Raw genomic sequence first — 24,641 nt, forward strand, 5'->3', positions numbered from 1 at the left:
TGTCATTTCTAATTTTTTTATTTTTGAAGAAAGGGCCTCGATTTGGGCTTGTAAAGAAGTGCTTTCGTCGACCTTATGGGCGCCCGGGGCGATAGACTTATTTCCCCGGGGGGTGTGCCATTGAAAATTGGTTTGAGCAATTTCCTCAATCTGATTATATATTTCATGTGGGCGTCGGTTACCTAAAAGTCCCCCGGAGCTAGAATCAAGTGTCTGCCTAGTGTGTGGCAACAATCCATTGTAGAAAGTGGATACTTGTTGCCATATTGCGAGGCCGTGATGGGGACACTTGCGTAATAGCTCCTTGAACCTTTCCCAAGTTTCATATAAGGATTCCCCGTCCTCTTGTGAGTATGTATTAATTTCAGCCATTAATTTAGCAGTTTTAGCAGGAGGGAAATACTTATATAGAAATTTTTGGGCTAGTTCATCCCAGGTGTTTACCGATCCAGCTGGGAGGGCGTTGAGCCAAGCTTTCGCTCGGTCTTTTAGTGAGAATGGAAACATACGGAGGCGGATGGCGTCGTTTGATGCTCCATTGATCCGAAAGGTATCACATATTTCCAAGAAATTAGTTATATGTAGATGGGGATCCTCGTCCGCAAGCCCGTGGAAGGTTGCGGAGTTTTGGAGCATTTGTATCAAATGCGGTCGAAGTTCGAAGTTATTGGCTTCGACATTCGGAGCATTGATAGCGGCGCCTAGATTACCTACGGTGGGCCGTAGATAATCCATAAGGGTACGTTGGTCCGCCATTGGAGGTGGATCACCCGAAACCTTCTCTTGGTTTTTGGCTTTTAACCTTTTTCTGAGAAAGCGTTCGGGTTCTTCTAGCAGTTCTTTTATGTCTTTATTGGAACTGGAGCTCATACACTATGTGAGGATGGCGTCGGGTTCCAAGTCCTGCAATAAAAACAGAAAAGAATGTTGGTCAGAAGGTTCACCACGGCCCCGTGTTGAGCGAACACGGCCCTGTGGTCGGAATTGCAGTGATTGTTTTTCAGATCCCAGTTACTGGAAAGTGGACACGGCCCCGTGTTGCACCGGCACGGCCCCGTGGTCAGCCTTCTGTAACTTGAAAAACAAAAACTGCCAGTAACGATGCTGAGCACGGCCCGTGTCCGACCAGGCACGGCCCCGTGCTGAGCTCTGCAGAAGCTGAAAAACTAAAAAAAATTAAAAAATTAAAGAAAAATAAAAATATGATTAGGCCGTTGATTCCTAACTTTCTTAAAATCCTTGTGTCCCCGGCAGCGGCGCCAAAAACTTGATGTGCGTGAAGTGTGTTATATTTTTGATGAGTATTTAAGCCCCTTTTTACACTTTTAGCCAAGTTTTAAATTTATAAAACACGATATTCACTAACACTAAACACACATATGGGCAAGTGCACCCATCGTGGACGTAGTATAGTGTTGGTAAGATACCGAGGTCGTCCAAGGACACAAGAGCTTTTAATACCGGTTTATCCTCAACGTCTAATCAAATCAAAAAGTGAGAAAAATGTTTTAAACTAAGAAAAATAAAAACTAACTAAATGCTGAAAAATAAAATAAAATAAAAACAGATAGACAAGATGAATCACTTGGATCCGACACGTGTATTAGTATAACCTTTGATTATTTTCGCACTTTTGCACTTGTTTAAGAGATTATCTTAGTTATTGTAGTAGGCCCCTCTTTTGAAGGCGACGTTACCCTCAACCCAGTAGTTTGAGTCAGCAAGGATACAATCCTAAAGGGTCGGATTATTGAAAGATAATGAATTAAGTTATTAATGCAAATTGTGGTAGGCCCCGCTTTTGGCGGTGACGTTACCCTCGGCTAAGTAGTCTGAGTCAGCAGGGATACAGTCCTAAATAGCCGGGTTATAGTATTAATAGTAGTTAACTTATGAGGGGGTCAAAGAGTTTGGATCCCCGCCATCCAATACCTATGGGTATTGAAGGAGATCCTACTAAATTTGACCCAGGTCCCAAGCAGGACCTCTAAACGCTGAACAAGGGCAAGACCCTTACCAAACCGTTCCCTTAACCCCCGACCAGGTAGCCAACATACCTCCATATAGACCGTGGAGATATGAATGGTGAAAATCTTTTATTTTATATAGACAGTAAAATAATGCCAAGACACCACGGACAAACGATAAGGAAAGATCACCTTCAACATAAGTAACTAGTTATTAAAGTCATTAATACAAAACCAAATAAAAAGTGCAAAAGATTAAAAATAAAAAGTATTATACTAAACACTTGTCTTCACCAAGTGATGTAAGAGACTTAGGCAAACATGGCCTTGATTGTCAAGAACTCTTACGATCAATCTTGGATCCCGAGACGACTCACACACTCTACGATGGACAATGGATGATGGTGGTGGATGATGGTGTTATGGTGGTGGTGGGTGGTGGATGAAGTGTGAGAGAGGTGGTGTGCCCCGTGTCCGCTGGACACGCCCCCGTGCCCGTCTGACATTCTCTCTCTTCATTAATTGTAATTCGCAATTACAATTAATGCGCCTGCTGTACTTTCACCACGCCCCCGTGCCCGCTGGACACGGCCCCGTGGTGGGCAATGGAAGCTTCTGTTGGTTTGTCTTTTCTTCTACTTCCTGGGCACGCCCCCGTGTTCGCTGGACACGGGGCGTGTTCAGACTCTGTTTTCTCTTCTTTGCCTTGGGAGGTGCCGTTGAGGGTCCGGGCAGTCTACTTTTGTTCCTTTTCTTGTATTTATGGTAGAATTAGTTGTCTTTTTGCTTCTTTTGTGATTTTGAGCTCATTTCATCCTGAAAATACAAAAGGAAGACAAAAACACTCTTTTTCCAATATTAGTACTTAAAAAGGGTTAGTTTTATGCCTAAATTGATGTGATTTATATGTTGCATTTTACACACATCAAATACCCCCACACTTGAACTTTTGCTTGTCCTCAAGCAAAACTCTTTAAATGTGGCTTACACTCCCAAATGGAATAGGTAGAAGAGAAGTTTTTTTAGCTTGTCCTAGAGTGTCGGGAATCCAAGGTCTTTATAAGTTTTATTTTTATTTATTTACAATCCTATTCGTTATGATTTATTTTGAACGTTTCATAGATAAATTACTTATTTGGGCATAGCATGCCTTATTAAAATTCCATTTATATACAAGTTCACATACCTCACGGGGGATCACTCAACACTCGGCCGAAGGTGTATATTTTTAGTGAATCTCTCGAGAGCGGCATGGAACTTACGCCTTCCATAGGCTTGCCAAGCAATCAATCCTCCTCCTTTTTAACTTTTGACCTTTGTAAATATCACGAGGACTTTTGGGGTGAAGGGTTAGGCTTGGGTTAAAGGTGGGTGGTTGGTTAGTGGTTAGTAAAAAGGGCGAAAATCGTAAAAGCGTCGGTTTTCGTAAAATGCCTTGTCTTTAGCGACTTTTTATTTTGAAGTATTTCTCCAAGCAAGCTTTTATATAGCTTTTGTTTGTTTTTGACTTCATTCATATATATATATATATATATATATTTTTTTTTCATCACATAAAAAGGCGAGTTTTACGAAAAACCGAGCTTGTTACTAAAATAAAGGGTGAAAAATAAAAAAGGTTTTTGGTGGATGAAAAGGGTTTTTGGGGTAATGAAATGAAAGGTTTAGGCTCAAAGGGGCTATCTAGGGGGATTTTGGGTAGGTGAGAAAAAAAAATGAAAATAATGGTTTTGAAAGAAAAATTGGTTAGTCCTAATGCCTCCATCATTTACTTACTTGGGTTTAAGTCGGTAAGGATCGGGAATGTATCGTCGTGGCAAGTTCTAGATTTGTAAGAACCAAGCGGCTATTCACACACGAAACGAAAAATGAGCATTTAGTCTAAATATGTATATTTTTGTGCTCAATACAGGCTCAAAACTCACTTTTGTGGGAATGGGTTTTTAATGTGATCAAGTATATATAATCGAATTTTTAACTAGACTTGTTATGCCGTTTCATAATTTTCTTATGTTGGTTCTTTGTTATCACGACGCTATCGGTTGTAAACTTGTAAAAATATAACCTTTTTAGAACTTGTTATTCCCAACTTAAACTAAGACAAGTAAATAAAAAAAAACGAAAAAGTTTTTGAAAAAAATTTGGGGTGTTTAGCGGTTCCAATAGAGTTTTGTGTAAGGCTTGTATTTAGGATTTGCAAAATTTCAAGGTTTAAGCATCCCCCCCACACTTAAATTACACATTGTCCTCAATGTGTCCAAAAATAAAGTTTTTGGTTGATTAGAATGTGTAAAAGTAGGTTTAAAAAGCAAAGATTTATGTTACTGGCAGTCTGGACACGGCCCCGTGGTGAACTGCCAGTACCGAGAACTTACAGAAGATGAACACGGGGGCGTGTTGGGTGAACACGGCCTCGTGTCTGGCAAAAATTTGCAGGTCAGTGACCAAACAGCAGATCTGGGAGATGAACACGGGGGTGTATCGGCTGGACACGTCCCCGTGTGGACAGTCTGTGAGCCTGAAAAATAGGTTTTGTCTCCCGGTTTCTCCCTTTTGGGGCTGCAAGTGCTAATGTTTAGCACTCTAACCCTTGCATTGCACCTGTTTAATCACTCAATAGCAACCAAACAAGCACAAACCATCCTAAATTACCATCGTCAAATATCATCCAAGCATAAAGTAAAAATAAAACAAAGATAAAAAGTAGTTAGAGAAAGTAAATTGTTCGACAAATGGCACGCAGGCCATGAATTGTTTGATAGATAGAAGGGCACTTAAACCTGTGGGCTCATCACCAACCAGCCCCTTGTTCCTTCAAGCCTCCTACTCCATGTCTTCATCACTACCATCACCTCCACCCCCATGCCTCGCCATGTACTCCTGGATGCTACCGATATCATCTTGTATATCGTTAATGTTGCGCTCGATAGCTCCAACCCGGTGGTGTGTGTTGTTGGCGAGATTGTAGGTGTTCCTTGTGCACATGAGGTTTTCCTGCAAAAGATTATGTAAACTTTGAAAGTTAGGAAAACCACCTCCTTGAGAGGAGGATTGGCCCGGATCGCCTTGGGGTGGGTACTGAAAATGGGGATGTGGTGCATGAAGAACTAGAGCCTCCTGCGGGTTCCATGCATAGCCTTGTGTCCTTTGAAAGCTCACAGTCCCGTCTTCCGCCTCATAAAGTAAGTTCATGGCTCGGCAAATGTGGTAATCGACTCGTCCCGACCATGGACTCCTTTCAAAGGACCTTGGGATATTCGTGAAATGCTTGAAGAGACGGTACACCCATCCTCCGAAGAAGATTGGTGTAGGAGCATGAGCAAGGCGATTTAGGTGCATGTTTCGCAGTAGGAGGTACGGAACATCGAGAGGCTTCTGGTTGTGGATGCAGTGAAGGACAACCAAATCTTTCAACCCAACAACGCCACTACTGTCGTGGCGTTGGTTCAGCGAGTACGTGAGGAGCCTGTGGATGTAGCGGTATAGCGGGTCCCTCAGTTTGGTGCTTTTGGTGCTGCTTGGGTTGTAGATTCCTTCACCTATTTGAGCCCATGCGGCTTGGCGTTCAGTTGCATCCAAGTCTCGTAATCCCCCAGTATTCTCTTCATTCCCCGCTTCCTCATCACTGTATAGCCCTATGATAGATCCAAACTGTGCCATGGAGGTTGTGAACGTGGTCCCTCCACATCGGAATGTGACCGCCTCATGGTCAAACGGTTCACATCTCGAGTTGAAAATGAAGGTGCTGTAGAACTCCATCGTGCATTGATGTACCGACCGTAGTCGGGTGGTCAATGCGACATGCAGTGGACCCCTCACAATGTTGTTGAAGCGGTCAAGTTGATTCACCATGGTTAGCAAGTCGGTACACGCCCGCCTTGGGTACTCTTCCGGTCTTGTTTGTAGAACCTCGTATCGTGCCCTAGCGTCCAGTTCACTTGCGTTAAACCTCGTGAATTTAGACATCTGAAAAGAATACATAAAAATTAGTACGAAACAAGGAAAATCAGAGTGAAACTGCAAACAGTAGGCTGGACACGGCCACGTGTTCAGCGGACACGGCCCCGTGTCCAGGCGTCTGTAACCCAAGAATTCCATTTTTCGTCCCGGTTTCGAAAACCTGAAAATTTCTAGCCCAATAGTAGCGGTTTCCCCCGAAAATGAAACCCTAAGTGTCGTTTTTCCCAAAACAAACCGTTTACCCTTTCAATTTCGTGTTTTTCGGTTCAAGAACAAGGGTTTGGGGTTTTAGTTGAAAATCGAACAAATCTATCAACAATACTTGTCTATTTACTTCCTACTATACTAATCTAAACTACTAACAAATTTCATCAAAAATTTTGAGTTCGATCCGGATGAACATGAAGAACCCTAGATTTTTCCCCAATTTTTGATGTTTTAACTACATGCAAGTAACTAATCTAACTACTAAAGAGGATAGAATCATACCTTGACGTTGTTAGATTCGGTGGTGACGTTGAAAAACTGCAGAAAATCGCCTCTAACCAGAGTGTTTTCGGCTATACGGGGCGTGTGGAATGGTGTAACTGATAGGAAAAGAGGGTTTTATCCCGACAGTTGCCTCGACACGGCCCCGTGTCCAGCGGACACGGCCCCGTGCCGAGCAAAGTTTTTGAATTTTTTTTTTTTTTTTTTTGTGCTCGTGTGCATGCCCATTATTTCCGAAAATGGCTAGAAGACTTACTGGTTTTTAAACGTACACTTACCTGTAACATGTCGGGTATGAGTTTATTCGTTAACCGTTTGAAGTGAGATCTCCTCTTCCTCATCCTCGATGGATCCTCGGTAGAGTTTTAGCCGTTGGCCATTGACTTTAAATGGTGTCCCATTTCGAGTTTTAATTTCTACTGCACCGTGTGGAAAAACATGAGTGACGGAAAAAGGTCCTGACCACCTAGATTTTAACTTACCAGGAAATAACCGAAGTCGTGAATTAAACAATAGAACTTGATCTCCTACCCGAAATTCATTGGATTTAATATATTTATCGTGTAGATTTTTCATTCTTTCCTTATAAATTTCGGAGTTAGAATATGCATAATTCCTTAGTTCGTCTAAATCATTTATTTGACAAAATCGATTTTTACCGGCATTTTCTAAATCTAAGTTCACGTTTTTTATTGCCCAGTAGGCTTTGTGAGCTATCTCTACTGGCAAGTGACAACTTTTTCCATAGACGAGTTTATATGGGGTTGTGCCTATAGTGGTTTTATAAGCAGTTCGAAAAGCCCATAAAGCGTCGTCTAATTTGTCGGCCCATTCTTTTTTATTTATTCCTACGGTTTTTTCAAGTATTCGTTTTAAACCTCGATTAGTCACTTCGGCTTGCCCATTTGTTTGAGGGTGATATGCCGTTGAGACCCGATGATAGACCCCATATCTTGTTAATATTTTTTCGACTTGATGATTGCAAAAATGGGTACCTCTATCACTTATTAAAGTTTTTGGCGCCGCTGCCGGGGACACAAGGATTTTAAGAAAGCTTAAAATCGACGGCCTAATCAGTTTTTCAAAACCTTTTCAAAACGCGCGCACATTTTTCTGCATTTTAGTTTAGTTTGCATTTACAGTAGCCTGAACACGGGGCCGTGCTCGCTGAACACGCCCCCGTGCTGCATATTTTTAGTTAGATACCCAGATACAAAGTCTGAACACGGGGCCGTGCTCACTGAACACGCCCCCGTGCTCAACGTGACCAGTAACTTTAATTAAAACGCCCAGATACAGACCCTGAACACGGGGCCGTGTTCACCAGACAAGGGGCCGTGTCCAGCTTCTGTTTTCGTCTTATTTTTGTTTTCTGGTCCCGAGACTCAGTTGTGATCTGTTGAGTGATTCTTATGGATCAATACTCAAGAGGTTACAACTACACCTATGATGAGGATGATTATAGGGGTAATTATTGCACTAATTGTCATAACGCACGCTCGGTTCAATATAATACTTCATATCAACCATCCAATTCATACAACTATTATGAGGAGCCCAGGTACCAGCCATCAACTTCATACACATCTTATGAAGACCAAAGGTATGAACCTCCTCCCTCATACTCATATTTTGATGAACCAAGGTATGAGCCCTCATACTCATACTTTGAAGATTCAAGATATAAACCACCACCTTCATATTCTTATTATGAGGAACCATGGCGTGAACAACCCACCTCATATGAGTACTATGAAGAACAAAGTTTCGACCCTTATCCATCATATACTTATAATGAAGAACAATGGTGTGAACCATCTACTTCATATGAGTACTATGAGGAACCAAGGATCGAACAACCGGATTCAAGCTTTGAGGATCCAAATTCTTTTTCTCTCACCGAAGTGACTAATAGGATATTAGAACAACTTAAAACTATCGAACGTTATATAAAAGAATCTCGCGCAAGGGAAGAGGAATCCCGCGCAAGAGAAGAATTAAAAAGTAATAATAACGTAGAGATAGTTGAAAGTATAAAAATGGAAGAACAAGAAAGTGAAAAACCGACACATGAGTTAAACAACGAAAGAGGTAAGGTCGATAACGCTAAAATTCAAGAAGAGTCTAATTTTGAAGAAATTAATCTCTTGTCACCTACTTTCGAAAATCATTGTTTAGTAACCTCTCATGCTAAGTTTTTAAAAGAGTTAAACACTAGTGCTAAAATCAAAGACTTAGTAAGTGTTAAGTTAACTAATGATCAAACCTCGCTAATAAAAGAAGACCCTTTTGAAATTAACATTACACCGGTTCCATGTTTCTTTCAAAATTCATTTATTAGTAATATCACCATTGATAAAGATCTTTGTGTTAACATAATGCCTAACTACATTTTTGAAAAATTAAGTGTTAGTGATTTTACTCCACTTCAAATTCCCATTTTTCTATCCGATCGAAAAGTAATGAAATCAATCGTTGTAGTTGAAGATGTTTTGGTTCAAACAAATCAAATGGTGATCCCAACCGACTTCGTCATCCTTGATGACGCCCCACTAGTCTTGGGAAAACCTTTTGTACAAACTCATAAAGCTTTGAAAAACATTAGCACTTGCAGCCCCAAAAGGGAGAAACCGGGAGACAAAACCTATTTTTCAGGCTCACAGACTGTCCACACGGGGACGTGTCCAGCCGATACGCCCCCGTGTTCATCTCCCAGATCTGCTGTTTGGTCACTGACCTGCAGATTTTTGCCAGACACGAGGCCGTGTTCACCCAACACGCCCCCGTGTTCATCTTCTGTAAGTTCTCGGTACTGGCAGTTCACCACGGGGCCGTGTCCAGACTGCCAGTAACATAAATCTTTGCTTTTTAAACCCACTTTTACACATTCTAATCAACCAAAAACTTTATTTTTGGACACATTGAGGACAATGTGTAATTTAAGTGTGGGGGGGATGCTTAAACCTTGAAATTTTGCAAATCCTAAATACAAGCCTTACACAAAACTCTATTGGAACCGCTAAACACCCCAAATTTTTTTCAAAAACTTTTTCATTTTTTTTTATTTACTTGTCTTAGTTTAAGTTGGGAATAACAAGTTCTAAAAAGGTTATATTTTTACAAGTTTACAACCGATAGCGTCGTGATAACAAAGAACCAACATAAGAAAATTATGAAACGGCATAACAAGTCTAGTTAAAAATTCGATTATATATACTTGATCACAATAAAAACCCATTCCCACAAAAGTGAGTTTTGAGCCTGTATTGAGCACAAAAATATACATATTTAGACTAAATGCTCATTTTTCGTTTCTTGTGTGAATAGCCGCTTGGTTCTTACAAATCTAGAACTTGCCACGACGATACATTCCCGATCCTTACCGACTTAAACCCAAGTAAGTAAATGATGGAGGCATTAGGACTAACCAATTTTTCTTTCAAAACCATTATTTTCATTTTTTTTTCTCACCTACCCAAAATCCCCCTAGATAGCCCCTTTGAGCCTAAACCTTTCATTTCATTACCCCAAAAACCCTTTTCACCCACCAAAAACCTTTTTTATTTTTCACCCTTTATTTTAGTAACAAGCTCGGTTTTTCGTAAAACTCGCCTTTTTATGTGATGAAATATATATATATATATATATATATATATATAGATATATGAATGAAGTCAAAAACAAACAAAAGCTATATAAAAACTTGCTTGGAGAAATACTTCAAAATAAAAAGTCGCTAAAGACAAGGCATTTTACGAAAACCGACGCTTTTACGATTTTCGCCCTTTTTACTAACCACTAACCAACCACCCACCTTTAACCCAAGCCTAACCCTTCACCCCAAAAGTCCTCGTGATATTTACAAAGGTCAAAAGTTAAAAAGGAGGAGGATTGATTGCTTGGCAAGCCTATGGAAGGCGTAAGTTCCATGCCGCTCTCGAGAGATTCACTAAAAATATACACCTTCGGCCGAGTGTTGAGTGATCCCCCGTGAGGTATGTGAACTTGTATATAAATGGAATTTTAATAAGGCATGCTATGCCCAAATAAGTAATTTATCTTATGAAACGTTCAAAATAAATCATAACGAATAGGATTGTAAATAAATAAAAATAAAACTTATAAAGACCTTGGATTCCCGACACTCTAGGACAAGCTAAAAAAACTTCTCTTCTACCTATTCCATTTGGGAGTGTAAGCCACATTTAAAGAGTTTTGCTTGAGGACAAGCAAAAGTTCAAGTGTGGGGGTATTTGATGTGTGTAAAATGCAACATATAAATCACATCAATTAAGGCATAAAACTAACCCTTTTTAAGTACTAATGTTGGAAAAAGAGTGTTTTTGTCTTCCTTTTGTATTTTCAGGATGAAATGAGCTCAAAATCACAAAAGAAGCAAAAAGACAACTAATTCTACCATAAATACAAGAAAAGGAACAAAAGTAGACTGCCCGGACCCTCAACGGCACCTCCCAAGGCAAAGAAGAGAAAACAGAGTCTGAACACGCCCCGTGTCCAGCGAACACGGGGGCGTGCCCAGGAAGTAGCAGAAAAGACAAACCAGTAGAAGCTTCCATTGCCCACCACGGGGCCGTGTCCAGCGGGCACGGGGGCGTGGTGAAAGTACAGCAGGCGCATTAATTGTAATTGCGAATTACAATTAATGAAGAGAGAGAATGTCAGACGGGCACGGGGGCGTGTCCAGCGGACACGGGGCCGTGCCCAGCCTTCTGTTCAGCCTATGAATAGAGGAGCTTGGCTTCATTCTCTTTCATCCCTTGGCACACCACCTCTCTCACACTTCATCCACCACCCACCACCACCATAACACCATCATCCACCACCATCATCCATTGTCCATCGTAGAGTGTGTGAGTCGTCTCGGGATCCAAGATTGATCGTAAGAGTTCTTGACAATCAAGGCCATGTTTGCCTAAGTCTCTTACATCACTTGGTGAAGACAAGTGTTTAGTATAATACTTTTTATTTTTAATCTTTTGCACTTTTTATTTGGTTTTGTATTAATGACTTTAATAACTAGTTACTTATGTTGAAGGTGATCTTTCCTTATCGTTTGTCCGTGGTGTCTTGCCATTATTTTACTGTCTATATAAAATAAAAGATTTTCACCATTCATATCTCCACGGTCTATATGGAGGTATGTTTGCTACCTGGTCGGGGGTTAAGGGAACGGTTTGGTAAGGGTCTTGCCCTTGTTCAGCGTTTAGAGGTCCTGCTTGGGACCTGGGTCAAATTTAGTAGGATCTCCTTCAATACCCATAGGTATTGGATGGCGGGGATCCAAACTCTTTGACCCCCTCATAAGTTAACTACTATTAATACTATAACCCGGCTATTTAGGACTGTATCCCTGCTGACTCAGACTACTTAGCCGAGGGTAACGTCACCGCCAAAAGCGGGGCCTACCACAATTTGCATTAATAACTTAATTCATTATCTTTCAATAATCCGACCCTTTAGGATTGTATCCTTGCTGACTCAAACTACTGGGTTGAGGGTAACGTCGCCTTCAAAAGAGGGGCCTACTACAATAACTAAGATAATCTCTTAAACAAGTGCAAAAGTGCGAAAATAATCAAAGGTTATACTAATACACGTGTCGGATCCAAGTGATTCATCTTGTCTATCTGTTTTTATTTTATTTTATTTTTCAGCATTTAGTTAGTTTTTATTTTTCTTAGTTTAAAACATTTTTCTCACTTTTTGATTTGATTAGACGTTGAGGATAAACCGGTATTAAAAGCTCTTGTGTCCTTGGACGACCTCGGTATCTTACCAACACTATACTACGTCCACGATGGGTGCACTTGCCCATATGTGTGTTTAGTGTTAGTGAATATCGTGTTTATAAATTTAAAACTTGGCTAAAAGTGTAAAAAGGGGCTTAAATACTCATCAAAAATATAACACACTTCACGCACATCAAGTTTTTGGCGCCGCTGCCGGGGACACAAGGATTTTAAGAAAGCTTAAAATCGACGGCCTAATCAGTTTTTCAAAACCTTTTCAAAACGCGCGCACATTTTTCTGCATTTTAGTTTAGTTTGCATTTACAGTAGCCTGAACACGGGGTCGTGCTCGCTGAACACGCCCCCGTGCTGCATATTTTTAGTTAGATACCCAGATACAGAGTCTGAACACGGGGCCGTGCTCACTGAACACGCCCCCGTGCTCAACGTGACCAGTAACTTTAATTAAAACGCCCAGATACAGACCCTGAACACGGGGCCGTGTTCACCAGACACGGGGCCGTGTCCAGCTTCTGTTTTCGTCTTATTTTTGTTTTCTGGTCCCGAGACTCAGTTGTGATCTGTTGAGTGATTCTTATGGATCAATACTCAAGAGGTTACAACTACACCTATGATGAGGATGATTATAGGGGTAATTATTGCACTAATTGTCGTAACGCACGCTCGGTTCAATATAATATTTCATATCAACCATCCAATTCATACAACCATTATGAGGAGCCCAGGTACGAGCCATCAACTTCATACACATCCTATGAAGACCAAAGGTATGAACCTCCTTCCTCATACTCATATTTTGATGAACCAAGGTATGAGCCTTCATACTCATACTTTGAAGACTCAAGATATGAGCCACCACCTTCATATTCCTATTATGAGGAACCATGGCGTGAACAACCCACCTCATATGAGTACTATGAAGAACAAAGTTTCGACCCTTATCCATCATATACTTATAATGAAGAACAATGGTGTGAACCATCTACTTCATATGAGTACTATGAGGAACCAAGGATGGAACAACCGGATTCAAGCTTTGAGGATCCAAATTCTTTTTCTCTCACCGAAGTGACTAATAGGATATTAGAACAACTTAAAACTATCGAACGTTATATAAAAGAATCTCGCGCAAGGGAAGAGGAATCCCGCGCAAGAGAAGACGTGGTTGTGGATTTATTTTGCTGAAGAAGACCAATATAATACTTATAATACTTATTTGGTGAAGCAAGTATTATAATACTTATTTATAATACTTTGCTGAAGAAGACCAATATAATACTTATTTATATTGAAAGATTTGGTTGTCCTTCACTGAATAAGTTGGGTTGAAAGATTTGGTTGTCCTTCACGGCACAATCCGTAGGGACATTCTTTTTCATTTCATCCACGTCTTTTCATGGTGCCGTCTCTTCAAGCATTTCACCCCCCGGGGAAATAAGTCTATCGCCCCGGGCGCCCATAAGGTCGACGAAAGAACTTCTTTACAAGCCCAAATCGAGGCCCTTTCTTCAAAAATAAAAAAATTAGAAATGACAAAAACAGTCTCGGTTATGGCTTGTGAAGGGTGTGGTGGGTCACATGAAAATTGGAGTTGCATGAAAGAAACGGACGATCAACAAGAAATGGTAAACTACATTGATAATAGACCTAGGCCGTCGGGTCCCCCAACGGGAACTTACAACCAAGGATGACGAAACCACCCAAACCTTGGTTGGAGGGAACCCGGCAATAGTAGTAACCAACAAACCCAACGAACAAACTTTCAGCAATCAAGAAATGAGTCACAAAATTTCACTCAACAACAAGGTGGACGAGAAAGGCTTGAAGATACTATATCTCGCCTCGTCTCTGACACTGATAAGAAAAACTCGGAAAGATTTCTACAATTAGAATCTAATTTTAGGAATCAACAAGCTAGCATTCAAAACATAGAAAAACAAATAAATCAAATAGCTCAAAACTTTTCCGAGAGACCGCAAGGCGCATTACCTAGCAATACCGAAACAAACCCAAAGGCGCAAGTTCACCTAATCACACTACGAAACCGCACCGTAGGGCCTGCAGAAGTACCACCACCTACAGAAGAAACAGTGCCAACACCTCTGCAGGAGAAGAACTCTCCTCCATCACCAGAGCCTACCAAGGCTCCTCGAGTTCCGTACCCCGGTAGGTTAATTCGTCAAAAGACAAATGAGCAATTCGCAAAATTCGAAAGTCTGTTAAAACAATTGCATGTCAATATTCCTTTTATCGAAGTCCTAACCCAAATGCCCAAATACTCTAAATTTATGAGGGACTTCCTTACGCATAAGAAGAAAATTGAAAATTTGCAATTAGTTAATTTAGGCGAAGAATGCTCTGCCCTCGTACTCAATAAACTTCCCCAAAAGAAAATCGATCCCGGAAGTTTCACGATTCCGTGCTCAATAGGGGAATCGCCCGTTCGCAATGCCTTGGCCGACCTAGGGGCTAGCATTAACCTTATGCCCTCATCAATGTTCAAGAGGCTTGGCTTCGGAACCACGAGCCCTACAAAAATGAGCATACAACTCGCTGATCGATCCGTCAAATTCCCACAAGGTGTCATCGAGAATGTCTTGGTAAGGGTAAGCAGATTCGTTTATCCAGCCGACTTTGTCATACTCGATATGGAGGAAGACACCAAGGTCCCCCTTATACTGGGAAGACCCTTTCTTGCCACAGCACAAGCAGTGGTAGATATGAATGACGGGACACTCACTTTGAGGTATGGGGATGATGAGGTGAAGTTCGGAGTTGGGAAGAGAATAGAGGACGACGACCCAGTCAATTACATGAAGGTTATTGATTCGAGCTTGGATGCTGCTCTCCGACGGTGTAACATGGGACGCCAAGCATCCCACTCAGAAAACATATAACCTCGCATTGGGTCTAGCCAAGGACCCTTATAAACGTGGCGCACCACGGAGGCATTCCGCGGAACTATCCATAGTTTAGTTTAATCTTTTAGTCTTATTTTGTAGAATAAAACACACTCATGGTGGTAATGGATGAAAAAGGGAATGAGAAAAAAAGGAACCATGCACGAAGAACAGAGCAACCCGACAAAAATCTCCATCACAGAAGGCTCAACACGGGCTGTGCCCAACCAACACGGCCCCGTGCTGAGCCCCCTGCAGAAAATCACCCAGTTCAGGTAACTGGACACGGGCCGTGTTCAGCGGACACGCCCCCGTGTCCAGGCTTCTGTTTCAATTCTCTAATTTTTGTTACTGGCACTTGACCACGGGGCCGTGCTCGCTGAACACGCCCCCGTGCTGCATATTTTTAGTTAGATACCCAGATACAGAGTCTGAACACGGGGCCGTGCTCACTGAACACGCCCCCGTGCTCAACGTGACCAGTAACTTTAATTAAAACGCCCAGATACAGACCCTGAACACGGGGCCGTGTTCACCAGACACGGGGCCGTGTCCAGCTTCTGTTTTCGTCTTATTTTTGTTTTCTGGTCCCGAGACTCAGTTGTGATCTGTTGAGTGATTCTTATGGATCAATACTCAAGAGGTTACAACTACACCTATGATGAGGATGATTATAGGGGTAATTATTGCACTAACTGTCGTAACGCACGCTCGGTTCAATATAATACTTCATATCAACCATCCAATTCATACAACCATTATGAGGAGCCCAGGTACGAGCCATCAACTTCATACACATCCTATGAAGACCAAAGGTATGAACCTCCTTCCTCATACTCATATTTTGATGAACCAAGGTATGAGCCTTCATACTCATACTTTGAAGACTCAAGATATGAGCCACCACCTTCATATTCCTATTATGAGGAACCATGGCGTGAACAACCCACCTCATATGAGTACTATGAAGAACAAAGTTTCGACCCTTATCCATCATATACTTATAATGAAGAACAATGGTGTGAACCATCTACTTCATATGAGTACTATGAGGAACCAAGGATCGAAAGAACAACCGGATTCAAGCTTTGAGGATCCAAATTCTTTTTCTCTCACCGAAGTGACTAATAGGATATTAGAACAACTTAAAACTATCGAACGTTATATAAAAGAATCTCGCACAAGGGAAGAGGAATCCCGCGCAAGAGAAGAATTAAAAAGTAATAATAACGTAGAGATAGTTGAAAGTATAAAAATGGAAGAACAAGAAAGTGAAAAACCGACACATGAGTTAAACAACGAAAGAGGTAAGGTCGATAACGCTAAAATTCAAGAAGAGTCTAATTTTGAAGAAATTAATCTCTTGTCACCTACTTTCGAAAATCATTGTTTAGTAACCCCTCATGCTAAGTTTTTAAAAGAGTTAAACACTAGTGCTAAAATCAAAGACTTAGTAAGTGTTAAGTTAACTAATGATCAAACCTCGCTAATAAAAGAAGATCCTTTTGAAATTAACATTACACCGGTTCCATGTTTCTTTCAAAATTCATTTATTAGTAATATCACCATTGATAAAGATCTTTGTGTTAACATAATGCCTAACTACATTTTTGAAAAATTAAGTGTTAGTGATTTTACTCCACTTCAAATTCCCATTTTTCTATCCGATCGAAAAGTAATGAAATCAATCGGTGTAGTTGAAGATGTTTTGGTTCAAACAAATCAAATGGTGATCCCAACCGACTTCGTCATCCTTGATGACGCCCCACTAGTCTTGGGAAAACCTTTTGTACAAACTCATAAAGCTTTGAAAAACCGGAAATTCAACAATCTACCTCTTCAACTAGGGGCATTCAAAAGGAGCATAGATCTTGAGCGTTCAATGAAATATCCTTTTGGCAACAATGATCCCCTAATTGAAGATGAAGCTGAACCACCCGATACAACCAACGAAGAAGACCACTTTGTCGAAGAAGAGATAGCCATAGAACAAACCTTTAAGGTTCTTAATCTAGATGAGCCACAAAATAAGGTGTCTTCTAAAGACCCACCCATTTTGCTCAAAGAACTTCCCAAAGGTTTAGAATATGCTTTTCTAGGCAAAGATGGTAGTTTACCTGTAATTATTTCATCTAAATTAAGTAATGTAGAAAAAGAAAAATTAATTAGCCTGCTTAAAAAGCACAAAAACGCGATCGCTTGGAAGCTTGTAGATATTAAAGGAATAAGCCCTTCCATGTGCACGCACAAAATTTTAATGAATGATGACTACAAAACGGTCATTCAACCACAATGAAGAGTGAACCCCAATGTTCAAGAAGTGGTTAAGAATGAAGTCATCAAACTACTCGACGCCGGACTAATCTACCCTATCTCCGATAGCCCGTGGGTAAGTCCCGTTCAAGTAGTTCCAAAGAAAGGAGGTATGACGGTAATAACTAACGAGAAAAATGAATTAATACCAACAAGAACCGTCACAGGATGGAGAGTTTGTATAGATTATAGGCGATTAAATGAAGCGACAAAGAAAGACCACTTTCCTTTACCCTTCATTGATCAAATGTTAGAAAGATTATCCGGTCATAAATTTTATTGTTTCTTAGATGGTTTTTCAGGTTACTTTCAAATACCGATAGCACCGGAAGACCAAGAGAAAACAACCTTCACATGTCCCTACGGAACTTTCGCATATCGACGCATGCCATTCGGTCTATGTAATGCGCCTGCAACATTCCAACGTTGTATGGTCGCCATTTTCCATGATATGATCGAAAAGACAATGGAAGTCTTCATGGATGACTTTTCCATCTTTGGAGACTCATATGACCAATGCCTCGATAATCTTAAACGAATGCTATCCTGATGTGAGGAAACTAACCTCGCCCTTAATTGGGAAAAATGCCATTTCATGGTGACAGAGGGAATAGTACTCGGTCATAAAATCTCAAGCGAAGGAATGGAAGTTGATCGAGCAAAAATAGAAACTATTTCTCGATTACCTCCTCCATCCTCCGTACGAGCAATCAGAAGTTTCCTAGGACATGCCAGATTTTATAGAAGGTTTATCAAAGACTTTTCAAAAATCTCAAGGCCTCTAACAAAATTACTTGAAAAAGATGCACCCTTCATCTTTGACAAGGAATGCAATCAAGCATTTCTAACCCTCAAGGAAATGCTAGTCAATGCACCTATGATGATAGCGCCAGATTGGAAATTTCCTTTCGAAATCATGTGTGATGCAAGTGACTTTGCTGTTGGAGCAGTCTTGGGACAAAGAAAAGAAAAGCATTTCCACCCAATTTATTATGCTAGTAAAACTCTTAATGATGCACAAGAAAATTATACAACTACAGAAAAAGAATTACTAGCAGTGGTATTTGCTTTTGATAAATTTCGTTCTTATCTTGTTCTTTCTAAAACAGTAGTCTATACAGACCATGCAGCCATCAGATACCTCTTCAAGAAGCAAGACGCAAAACCCCGTTTGATCAGATGGATTCTACTCCTCCAAGAATTCGACATCGAAATCAAAGACAAAAGAGGAGCAGAAAACACTGCTGCAGATCATCTCTCGCGCTTAGAAGACCCAGCTTTGGAGACAACCAGAGACGAGCAAATCAACGAGAAATTTCCCACGGAATCCTTGGAAATGATGGAGAGTAGACAAGAGCCATGGTATGCCGACTACGCTAATTTCCTAGCTAGCGGTATAGTCACCAAAGGATGGCCACATCATCAAAGAAAAAAATTCTTTGCTGATGTAAAGCATTACTTTTGGGAAGATCCCTATCTTTTCAAAATGTGTGCCGACCAGCTCATCCGAAGGTGTGTCCATGGTAATGAAGCACGAAGAATTCTCCGTCACTGTCATGAAGGTCCATACGGAGGACATCATGGTGCCGCAAGTACCGCACGAAAGGTATTTGATTCGGGATTTTACTGGCCAACCATTTACAAGGATGCACAAAACCTTGTAAAGACATGTGATGCCTGCCAGAGATCAGGTAATATTTCGTCCAAAAACGAAATGCCTCAAAATGGCATTCTCGTCTGTGAAATCTTTGATGTGTGGGGACTCGATTTCATGGGACCTTTCCCACCTTCAAAGGGAAACAAATATATACTTGTGGCAGTCGATTACTTGTCTAAATGGGCGGAGGCCGAGGCTCTTCCAACAAATGATGGAAGAGTAGTGGTAAAATTTTTGAAAAAACTGTTTTCTCGCTTCGGGACACTAAAGGCTTTAATAAGTGATAGAGGTACCCATTTTTGCAATCATCAACTCGAAAAAATATTAACAAGATATGGGGTCTATCATCGGGTCTCAATGGCATATCACCCTCAAACAAATGGGCAAGCCGAAGTGACTAATCGAGGTTTAAAACGAATACTTGAAAAAACCTTAGGAATAAATAAAAAAGAATGGGCCGACAAATTAGACGACGCTTTATGGGCTTTTCGAACTGCTTATAAAACCACTATAGGCACAACCCCATATAAACTCGTCTATGGAAAAAGTTGTCACTTGCCAGTAGAGATAGCTCACAAAGCCTACTGGGCAATAAAAAACGTGAACTTAGATTTAGAAAATGCCGGTAAAAATCGATTTTGTCAAATAAATGAATTAGACGAACTAAGGAATTATGCATATTCTAACTCCGAAATTTATAAGGAAAGAATGAAAAATCTACACGATAAATATATTAAATCCAATGAATTTCGGGTAGGAGATCAAAATCTATTGTTTAATTCACGACTTCAGTTATTTCCTGGTAAGTTAAAATCTAGGTGGTCAGGACCTTTTTCCGTCACCCATGTTTTTCCACACGGTGCAGTAGAAATTAAAACTCGAAATGGGACACCATTTAAAGTCAATGGCCAACGGCTAAAACTCTACCGAGGATCCATCGAGGATGAGGAAGAGGAGATCTCACTTCAAACGGTTAACGAATAAAGTCATACCCGACATGTTACAGGTAAGTGTACGTTTAAAAACCAGTAAGTCTTCTAGCCATTTTCGGAAATAATGGGCATGCACACGAGCACAAAAAAAAAAATTTCAAAAACTTTGCTCGGCACGGGGCCGTGTCCGCTGGACACGGGGCCGTGTCGAGGCAACTGTCGAGATAAAACCCTCTTTTCCTATCAGTTACACCATTCCACACGCCCCGTATAGCCGAAAACACTCTGGTTAGAGGCGATTTTCTGCAGTTTTTCAACGTCACCACCGAATCTAACAACGTCAAGGTATGATTCTATCCTCTTTAGTAGTTAGATTAGTTACTTGCATGTAGTTAAAACATCAAAAATTGGGGAAAAATCTAGGGTTCTTCATGTTCATCCGGATCGAACTCAAAATTTTTGATGAAATTTGTTAGTAGTAGTTTAGATTAGTATAGTAGGAAGTAAATAGACAAGTATTGTTGATAGATTTGTTCGATTTTCAACTAAAACCCCAAACCCTTGTTCTTGAACCGAAAAACACGAAATTGAAAGGGTAAACGGTTTGTTTTGGGAAAAAAGACACTTAGGGTTTCATTTTCGGGGGAAACCGCTACTATTGGGCTAGAAATTTTCAGGTTTCCGAAACCGGGACGAAAAATGGAATTTTTGGGTTACAGACGCCTGGACACGGGGTCGTGTCCGCTGAACACGGGGCCGTGTCCAGCCCACTGTTTGCAGTTTCACTCTGATTTTCCTTGTTTCGTACTAATTTTTATGTATTCTTTTCAGATGTCTAAATTCACGAGGTTTAACGCAAGTGAACTGGACGCTAGGGCACGATACGAGGTTCTACAAACAAGACCGGAAGAGTACCCAAGGCGGGCGTGTACCGACTTGCTAACCATGGTGAATCAACTTGACCGCTTCAACAACATTGTGAGGGGTCCACTGCATGTCGCATTGACCACCCGACTACGGTCGGTACATCAATGCACGATGGAGTTCTACAGCACCTTCATTTTCAACTCGAGATGTGAACCGTTTGACCATGAGGCGGTCACATTCCGATGTGGAGGGACCACGTTCACAACCTCCATGGCACAGTTTGGATCTATCATAGGGCTATACAGTGATGAGGAAGCGGGGAATGAAGAGAATACTGGGGGATTACGAGACTTGGATGCAACTGAACGCCAAGCCGCATGGGCTCAAATAGGTGAAGGAATCTACAACCCAAGCAGCACCAAAAGCACCAAACTGAGGGACCCGCTATACCGCTACATCCACAGGCTCCTCACGTACTCGCTGAACCAACGCCACGACAGTAGTGGCGTTGTTGGGTTGAAAGATTTGGTTGTCCTTCACTGCATCCACAACCAGAAGCCTCTCGATGTTCCGTACCTCCTACTGCGAAACATGCACCTAAATCGCCTTGCTCATGCTCCTACACCAATCTTCTTCGGAGGATGGGTGTACCGTCTCTTCAAGCATTTCACGAATATCCCAAGGTCCTTTGAAAGGAGTCCATGGTCGGGACGAGTCGATTACCACATTTGCCGAGCCATGAACTTACTTTATGAGGCGGAAGACGGGACGGTGAGCTTTCAAAGGACACAAGGCTATGCATGGAACCCGCAGGAGGCTCTAGTTCTTCATGCACCACATCCCCATTTTCAGTACCCACCCCAAGGCGATCCGGGCCAATCCTCCTCTCAAGGAGGTGGTTTTCCTAACTTTCAAAGTTTACATGATCTTTTGCAGAAAAACCTCATGTGCACAAGGAATACCTACAATCTCGCCAACAACACACACCACCGGGTTGGAGCTATCGAGCGCAACATTAACGATATACAAGATGATATCGGTAGCATCCGGGAGTACATGGCGAGGCATGGGGGTGGAGGTGATGGTAGTGATGAAGACATGGAGTAGGAGGCTTGAAGGAACAAGGGGCTGGTTTGTGATGAGCCCACAGGTTTAAGTGCCCTTTTATCTATCAAACAATTCATGGCCTGCGTGCCATTTGTCGAACAATTTACTTTCTCTAATTACTTTTTATCTTTGTTTTATTTTTACTTTATGCTTGGATGATATTTGACGATGGTAATTTAGGATGGTTTTGCTTGTTTGGTTGGTATTGAGTGATTAAACAGGTGCAATGCAAGGGTTAGAGTGCTAAACATTAGCACTTGCAGCCCCAAAAGGGAGAAACCGGGAGACAAAACCTATTTTTCAGGCTCACAGACTGTCCAAACGGGGACGTGTCCAGCCGATACGCCCCCGTGTTCATCTCCCAGATCTGCTGTTTGGTCACTGACCTGCAAATTTTTGCCAGACACGAGGCCGTGTTCACCCAACACGCCCCCGTGTTCATCTTCTGTAAGTTCTCGGTACTGGCAGTTCACCACGGGGCCGTGTCCAGACTGCCAGTAACATAAATCTTTGCTTTTTAAACCCACTTTTACACATTCTAATCAACCAAAAACTTTATTTTTGGACACATTGAGGACAATGTGTAATTTAAGTGTGGGGGGATGCTTAAACCTTGAAATTTTGCAAATCCTAAATACAAGCCTTACACAAAACTCTATTGGAACCGCTAAACACCCCAAATTTTTTTCAAAAACTTTTTCATTTTTTTTTTATTTACTTGTCTTAGTTTAAGTTGGGAATAACAAGTTCTAAAAAGGTTATATTTTTACAAGTTTACAACCGATAGCGTCGTGCTAACAAAGAACCAACATAAGAAAATTATGAAACGGCATAACAAGTCTAGTTAAAAATTCGATTATATATACTTGATCACATTAAAAACCCATTCCCACAAAAGTGAGTTTTGAGCCTGTATTGAGCACAAAAATATACATATTTAGACTAAATGCTCATTTTTCGTTTCTTGTGTGAATAGCCGCTTGGTTTTTACAAATCTAGAACTTGCCACGACGATACATTCCCGATCCTTACCGACTTAAACCCAAGTAAGTAAATGATGGAGGCATTAGGACTAACCAATTTTTCTTTCAAAACCATTGTTTTCATTTTTTTTCTCACCTACCCAAAATCCCCATAGATAGCCCCTTTGAGCCTAAACCTTTCATTTCATTACCCCAAAAACCCTTTTCACCCACCAAAAACCTTTTTTATTTTTCACCCTTTATTTTAGTAACAAGCTCGGTTTTTCGTAAAACTCGCCTTTTTATGTGATGAAAAAAATAATAATAATAATATATATGAATGAAGTCAAAAACAAACAAAAGCTATATAAAAGCTTGTTTGGAGAAATACTTCAAAATAAAAAGTCGCTAAAGACAAGGCATTTTACGAAAACCGACGCTTTTACGATTTTCGCCCTTTTTACTAACCACTAACCAACCACCCACCTTTAACCCAAGCCTAACCCTTCACCCCAAAAGTCCTCTTGATATTTACAAAGGTCAAAAGTTAAAAAGGAGGAGGATTGATTGCTTGGCAAGCCTATGGAAGGCGTAAGTTCCATGCCGCTCTCGAGAGATTCACTAAAAATATACACCTTCGGCCGAGTGTTGAGTGATCCCCCGTGAGGTATGTGAACTTGTATATAAATGGAATTTTAATAAGGCATGCTATGCCCAAATAAGTAATTTATCTTATGAAACGTTCAAAATAAATCATAACGAATAGGATTGTAAATAAATAAAAATAAAACTTATAAAGACCTTGGATTCCCGACACTCTAGGACAAGCTAAAAAAACTTCTCTTCTACCTATTCCATTTGGGAGTGTAAGCCACATTTAAAGAGTTTTGCTTGAGGACAAGCAAAAGTTCAAGTGTGGGGGTATTTGATGTATGTAAAATGCAACATATAAATCACATCAATTAAGGCATAAAACTAACCCTTTTTAAGTACTAATGTTGGAAAAAGAGTGTTTTTGTCTTCCTTTTGTATTTTCAGGATGAAATGAGCTCAAAATCACAAAAGAAGCAAAAAAGACAACTAATTCTACCATAAATACAAGAAAAGGAACAAAAGTAGACTGCCCGGACTCTCTTCTTTGCCCTGGGAGGTGCCGTTGAGGGTCCGGGCAGTCTACTTTTGTTCCTTTTCTTGTATTTATGGTAGAATTAGTTGTCTTTTTGCTTCTTTTGTGATTTTGAGCTCATTTCATCCTGAAAATACAAAAGGAAGACAAAAACACTCTTTTTCCAACATTAGTACTTAAAAAGGGTTAGTTTTATGCCTTAATTGATGTGATTTATATGTTGCATTTTACACACATCAAATACCCCCACACTTGAACTTTTGCTTGTCCTCAAGCAAAACTCTTTAAATGTGGCTTACACTCCCAAATGGAATAGGTAGAAGAGAAGTTTTTTTTAGCTTGTCCTAGAGTGTCGGGAATCCAAGGTCTTTATAAGTTTTATTTTTATTTATTTACAATCGTATTCGTTATGATTTATTTTGAACGTTTCATAAGATAAATTACTTATTTGGGCATAGCATGCCTTATTAAAATTCCATTTATATACAAGTTCACATACCTCACGGGGGATCACTCAACACTCGGCCGAAGGTGTATATTTTTAGTGAATCTCTCGAGAGCGGCATGGAACTTACGCCTTCCATAGGCTT

At 40.7% G+C, this 24,641-nt stretch overlaps 1 protein-coding gene and 1 non-coding gene across 2 annotated transcripts in view; both read left to right on the top strand.

Moving 5' to 3' along the window:
• The first annotated feature begins 271 nt into the window (after nt 1-271).
• On the top strand, nt 272-378 carry LOC118481574. Its single transcript, XR_004865785.1, has one exon. It is a non-coding gene; the product is annotated as a small nucleolar RNA R71 (small nucleolar RNA).
• Nucleotides 379-18,556: 18,178 nt separating this feature from the next.
• Nucleotides 18,557-24,641, top strand: part of LOC118481040 — a gene marked incomplete at its 5' end in the record, with an annotated part of 39,720 nt that continues 33,635 nt past the window's right edge. Inside the window, 3 exons of the mRNA XM_035976125.1 lie at nt 18,557-18,931; nt 19,067-19,830; nt 23,195-23,205. Of these exons, the coding sequence (XP_035832018.1) occupies nt 18,557-18,931; nt 19,067-19,830; nt 23,195-23,205 (1,150 nt within the window). The remainder of the gene's footprint in view (nt 18,932-19,066; nt 19,831-23,194; nt 23,206-24,641) is intronic.

This window comes from Helianthus annuus, chromosome 8 (assembly GCF_002127325.2).
Source record: "Helianthus annuus cultivar XRQ/B chromosome 8, HanXRQr2.0-SUNRISE, whole genome shotgun sequence".
NCBI lineage: Eukaryota > Viridiplantae > Streptophyta > Magnoliopsida > Asterales > Asteraceae > Helianthus > Helianthus annuus.